The 2,730-nt window shown below is 38.1% G+C and overlaps 1 protein-coding gene across 2 annotated transcripts; it reads left to right on the top strand.

The window, feature by feature from the left end:
• Positions 1–432: 432 nt before the first annotated feature.
• LOC121963475 (c-Myc-binding protein-like) lies at positions 433–2,727 on the top strand. 2 transcript variants are annotated; one of them, XM_042513758.1, is made up of 5 exons: positions 433–544; positions 779–851; positions 984–1,032; positions 2,469–2,598; positions 2,683–2,727. In XM_042513758.1, the coding sequence occupies exons 1-5, from the start codon at positions 530–532 to the stop codon at positions 2,725–2,727; spliced, it is 312 nt and encodes a 103-aa protein (XP_042369692.1). In that variant the 5' UTR covers positions 433–529. The 2 variants fall into 2 exon arrangements, with proteins under 2 accessions (XP_042369692.1, XP_042369693.1); XM_042513759.1 differs by lacking the exons at positions 2,469–2,598; positions 2,683–2,727 and adding an exon at positions 1,566–2,087 and having other exon boundaries at positions 984–1,062.
• Positions 2,728–2,730: the final 3 nt, after the last annotated feature.

The raw sequence follows: 2,730 nt of genomic DNA, 5'->3' as shown, positions 1-2,730 counted from the left end.
TCTGTTGTGTCTTCAACACAGCCGGCGAGACAAGAAGTGAGCTGATTTTAACAGGAAAAACAGTCACATGAGCGACGGTTTGGTGAAACGCAGATCTATAAAACACTGAGGTGGCTAAGCTGAACCGTGAACGTAGCGCATATTTTGTATAGATCAGTACTAAGGGTGTGACGTCATAGAGAACGACCAACAGCTGGCCCGCCCTCCTCTCGCGGTTTTGGTTTTACTGTCACGAGCTTCAACGGTTAACTTGTGAAAATACCTAAAATTAATTAAAATAAAAAAACACCTAAACTTATTTTCACTTCTGCTTAGTCGGACTTCATTCTCCATTTATTTTTTTAAAAAAAGAGAGTATTTGTTAAAACAAAAAATCATTTCCGCAAATCTTGGGTGTTGTTATGGCAACTATTCCGCCTCCTGCGAGTCGTCTGGAGCAAACAAACATCTGCGACCAACAGTTCCGAGTTAAGTCACCTGTCACTCGCCTTTAAGGCACCTGGAAACTATATTACCTATCGTCGCATCCATGGCACACTACAGAGTGAGTATTTAGCGACATACTTTCTGCAGCCATTAAATATGTTACTCGATATTAAATATTTAAGTGTGAGGCATGCGTATGCTAACTAGCTAGCATCAGAGCATTGTGTCCCATGAAGCTTGGTCAGTGAACGCACCTCAACAGACTGTATTAATCCCCAAATATTTCAAATAAAACCGGTCAGACGTGCCCTGCTAGCTTGTGTGTCAGTAAAATAAGTGTCTGTTGTTTCAGGCCTCGGAATCGAAGCGAGAACAATTTAGAAGATATCTTGAAAAATCGGGAGTCCTTGACACGATAACAAGCGGTAGGTACATAAACAGCTCAAATAGTATGTAAATGTACTTTCAGTTTCTGTTGTTAAACTCATCCATTCACTTAACGTTCACCCGTATCCCCGCTGTACTGCTTGATCATAACTTTGTCTGTCTTCTTGCAGTTTTAGTGGCACTTTATGAAGATACGGACAAACCCGATAATGCCCTGGAGTATCCTTATTATAGTGGCATTAAACGAGTGTAAGTGTGTCTGAAATATTGAAGTAAACGCCCCTAACCCCAAAACAAAAGGTGATGATTTGTACTCTTATGAGAAGAAAAATGTATAAAGCACAATATTTCCTCTTTGAAATGAATCTCAGCTGGGGATATTAAGAGCAATTCAGCTGCAAAATAGGTTTTTAAAATCCATTACTGAGGCTGTGTGAGAGAATTGCATTTTTTTCCTCACCTATTGGGAAGAAATGTGTCGCTGTGGAACAACCTGCCCACAGACGTGAGGGCAGCAAAGGGGGTTTATTTTTTTAAAAGCAAATTCAGGAACTACCTTTTTAGTCTGGCTTTTAATTGAGCTTTACCTATTTATTTATTGACTATTTATTCATACATTTTTACCTTTTTATCATTTCATTATTTTTTAACTTATTTATTTATTATTCTACTTTGTGTAGTTATCATTTTAGTTAAGTCTTATCTACTGTTTAGAGTATTTTATTTATTTATTTTTATCTTTCTATCTTTAGGTTTTATCCTACCTTTGGTGTTTCCTTACCTGTTGCAGCATTTCCTCAGTTCCTGCCAAGTGTAGTCAAGCATCATCATCACTGACATTTTCTTCACACGTCAAAGAAATACAGAATAAAATACAACCACAATACAAATAGAAAAAAAGGTAAATGCGACACCCCAAATAAGCTACCTTAAGCTTTTGAGAGATGGCCCAAAAATGAACATGTAGCAAGTAAAAATACTACAGTAAAAACAAAACAAACAAGACAAAAGATCCCAAAACATTAACATAATCAGCACTTGCTTTGTATCTTGTGATGCTGCCCGACCTGCAGCGATCAAAGTTATTCATAACTCACAGAAACATTACTTGAAATAGTCCACCCTCCACCTTCTCTCCCCTCTCCACATCACTCATACATCCAGAAGCACTAAGTCCTCCTAAAGTCAGCTTGGGTGCAGTTGGCTGATGAGCGTATATGTATATAATTGATTATTCTTCCCAAAGCTTCAAAGGCTTTGAAATGGTATCTGGCACAGCCCCAAAATAAGCAAGAAGTCAGTAAAAGGTATAAGGAAAATACTGAGAGAAAGAAAGAACACAGAACAAGAAAAAAAAATAGAGAAAGAAAAAAACAAAGAAGACTTGTCTTACGTAAAAGTGCTTAAAATAATTATAATAATTCTGTAACATAATTTCAAATAAGTAATTATGAATATATTTTTTCCCTAGACATTTTCCCAAGCTTTCTTTTTTAATAATGTGATAAATCTACTTATTTCTTTCCAGTACAGCCGTACAAAAACAAGTCGCTGTTGTTGTTCTTTACCAAACTTGGTCCACCTGGCTTCGTTAGAAATAAAGATTTCTGTGACTGAATATTGAAAGCAAACATTGTCTTTAACCACGTGCTCAGTTTCATAAAGCTTCACCTCGGAGCGGCTGGTCCAGAGCCAGCAGACGCTGAGGCTCTTCGCATGGAGCTGGCTGACCTTCAACAGAAATACAACCTGCTCATGGAGGAGAACAAAGAGCTGAGAAACAGAGTGAGATGCTGCTAAAAATCTAAATGAATGCTGCTCCTGTTCTGACCTCTGACCTCTAACCTCTGAATTCATGTCATTTTCCAGCTGATGCAGTACGAACCGTCGCCTGAGGAGGGAGCAGCGGAGTAGAAA

Source organism: Plectropomus leopardus, unplaced genomic scaffold, assembly GCF_008729295.1.
Source record: "Plectropomus leopardus isolate mb unplaced genomic scaffold, YSFRI_Pleo_2.0 unplaced_scaffold11392, whole genome shotgun sequence".
Taxonomy (NCBI): domain Eukaryota; kingdom Metazoa; phylum Chordata; class Actinopteri; order Perciformes; family Serranidae; genus Plectropomus; species Plectropomus leopardus.
This window is presented reverse-complemented; position numbering and strand designations above follow the sequence as displayed.